This window comes from Coccinella septempunctata, chromosome 7, assembly GCF_907165205.1.
Source record: "Coccinella septempunctata chromosome 7, icCocSept1.1, whole genome shotgun sequence".
Lineage (NCBI taxonomy): Eukaryota > Metazoa > Arthropoda > Insecta > Coleoptera > Coccinellidae > Coccinella > Coccinella septempunctata.
Genome location: NC_058195.1, coordinates 26,146,508 through 26,149,157, shown reverse-complemented (window position 1 = coordinate 26,149,157; position 2,650 = coordinate 26,146,508). Strand labels below are relative to the sequence as shown.

Here is a 2,650-nt window from a genome sequence, read left to right as displayed (position 1 = left end):
GATCTCAGGAATTGACTGCCGTACCAGATACAGATATTTTTTTGGAAGATACTAATTCAATTAGAATTGACTGTTAATGACTTCGAAACGAACGATATAACACAGATGCGAGATGAACACGTCCTCACCGTACATCGACCGTAATGAAATCTATATCTATATGTGAGTACATATAGATAAAGACATCGACGCATGGACAGAGACACTCTTTCCTACCTATTTAATATTATAAATCCTAAAAATCCTTGCAATAATGATACAATTTATATTTCTAAATATACTTAAGTCCTACATACATGTGAAGTCGTGAAACGACTGGTTCAAACAAGAAGTTAGGATGCTAGCCGAAGAGAAGAGAAAATCTTAATAACAATATAGATCTAATACGGTGACATATGATGAGTATAAATCTGTGAGAAATAGGGTCAACGAAAATATCCGGATAATCAAAAGGGATCATTGGGAAAAGTTTTCGAATGATATGCAGCATGATCTTTACGGGGGACAAAGGAGAATATGGAGCCTGCTCAGGAATAGAAAAAAGCCAATAAATGAGTACATACAAAATACAATAATCACTCTGAAAGAATGGGAGAAGTATTTTAAAAATCTTTACGATTCAACAACACCGAGCACATCACCGCAGAACTTACACAAAGATGATTTCATTGGGGAAAATATACCAAATGGTCATTAAACTGAAAAACAGAAAACGAGATGATCAAGTATGGAGGGAACACGTAACACAAAGAACTGCAGACTTTTTTCAATAAAATACTGGACACCAATAGTGTACCATCAGAATGGAAAGGGAGCATTTTGATACCGGTCTTCAAAAGAGAAGAAAAAAGTGAGCCACAAAATTATCGAGATATCAACTTGATGAGTGCAGTGCGAAAACTCTTCACTAAAATTCCAGCGCAAGAGGTTATGTCGTCTGGGATTTCTGGCGAACAGCCGGGGTTCAGAGCAAACAGGTCTGCTATGGATGCTATATTTGTGATTCGCCAAATATCAGAAAAGGCTATAGAGTTCAATAAGACACCATGCATTTGATAGAAGGCTGAAAGGGGATACCGAATGGGAAACAAAGAAATAAAAATCGTATGTTATGCCGATGATGCAGTGATCATATCAGAAGACGAAGACAACTTGCAAAGGCTCCTGTATAAGTTCCAACAAATAGCCGAAGCTTTCAACATATCTGTGAAGAAAACCAAATCTTTTACAGTATCTAGAGAACCAAGAAGATGTAAACTGGCGATATACGATCAGAGTGTAGAACAACTGATGTCGTTCAAATATCTAGGCGCGAATATAACAAGTAATAGGAATTTGAAGAACGAAGTGAAAGCTCAAACAACAAGGGCAACATTAATGTCGGGGTACTTACGAGATTTTTTCTGGCGGAATAAATATGTGAGCACCAGGAGCAAAGTCAGAATATACAAGACCTGTGTGAGACCGGTGATGACGTACGCGATAGAGACCAGAGCAGAGAACACCGCAACAAAGCGTCTTCTAAGAACAACTGAAATGCGAGCGCTGAGATCTATAGCGGGATACGCATTACTTGACCGCAAAAGAAACGAAGAAATCAGAGAGATATGTGACATCCAGGATGTGGTGAGATGGGCAAGAAAACGGCGAAGGGCATGGCGAGACCATGTGGACAGAATGTCGGATGAACGTTTGGCGAAGATCGCAAAGGAAGAAAGACCAAATACATCCCGACCACCAGGACGACCACCTACAAGATGGTATGAAAGCTGATCTTCGTCATACAAACAGCAGCTAAAAAACCATTGATGAAAACACAGGACTAGTCCTAACTTACGATGAAGAAGAAGAAGTCATAAAAAGGGAACTTTAGGCCACTTTCATGGCTGAAGAACAACCTTAGACGGAGAAGCCGCATTTATTGTGCAATTTGAACAATTCAAAACAAAATTTTCAATATCTGAATTGATACCTGGCCAAAAAATACATGAACGAGCTATTGACTACATTTTTTCCATCCCCAAGTGGGACGAATGTAATTGCTTGTTCCTCAAATCGATGGGGATAATTATGCAGTTATTCCATAAAATTAAATTATTTTCAATATTTAATTGATTTCTGATAGGATAATACTTTTTGAGAATTGCGTCTTTTTTTCGCATATTTTGGCCAACCTTTATGGATAAACGAACAAATTTTCCTACAACTTCGGTCCCTTTCAATCACTTTTAAGATTTCCTCGTAATTAACGTGAAGTTCCTCCATATTCAAAGAAATAATTATTAAAATGTAAATCAATACATTCGGTTTCTTCCACCTCTTCATTTTTTGAAGCGCATAGTGATAAAAAATCTACGACGTTATTTTTAAAGCTAACATGTAACATTTTGTAATCATAGTTTGATAACATTACTGCCCATCGGGGTAATCTATTTGCCGAATATTGTGAGATTCCTTTCTTCGGATTGAAAAAAGCTTCTAAAGGTTATTATCCGTCACTAACGTCAATTTCCTACCATATTGATTGAACTTTGACAAACTGAATATATTGCTAAACATTCACGTTCAATTTGTGCATATTTCATTTCAGACTTCGTAAGTATTCTCGATGCAAAAGCAATTGGCTTTCCTTCACCATTTGGCAAAACAT

At 37.2% G+C, this 2,650-nt stretch overlaps 1 protein-coding gene across 1 annotated transcript; it reads left to right on the top strand.

Moving 5' to 3' along the window:
- The first annotated feature begins 1,080 nt into the window (after nucleotides 1–1,080).
- LOC123317675 lies at nucleotides 1,081–1,773 on the top strand. The gene has a single exon (XM_044904282.1). It carries the CDS (start codon nucleotides 1,081–1,083, stop codon nucleotides 1,771–1,773), a length of 693 nt encoding a protein of 230 aa, XP_044760217.1.
- The last annotated feature ends 877 nt before the right edge of the window (nucleotides 1,774–2,650 follow it).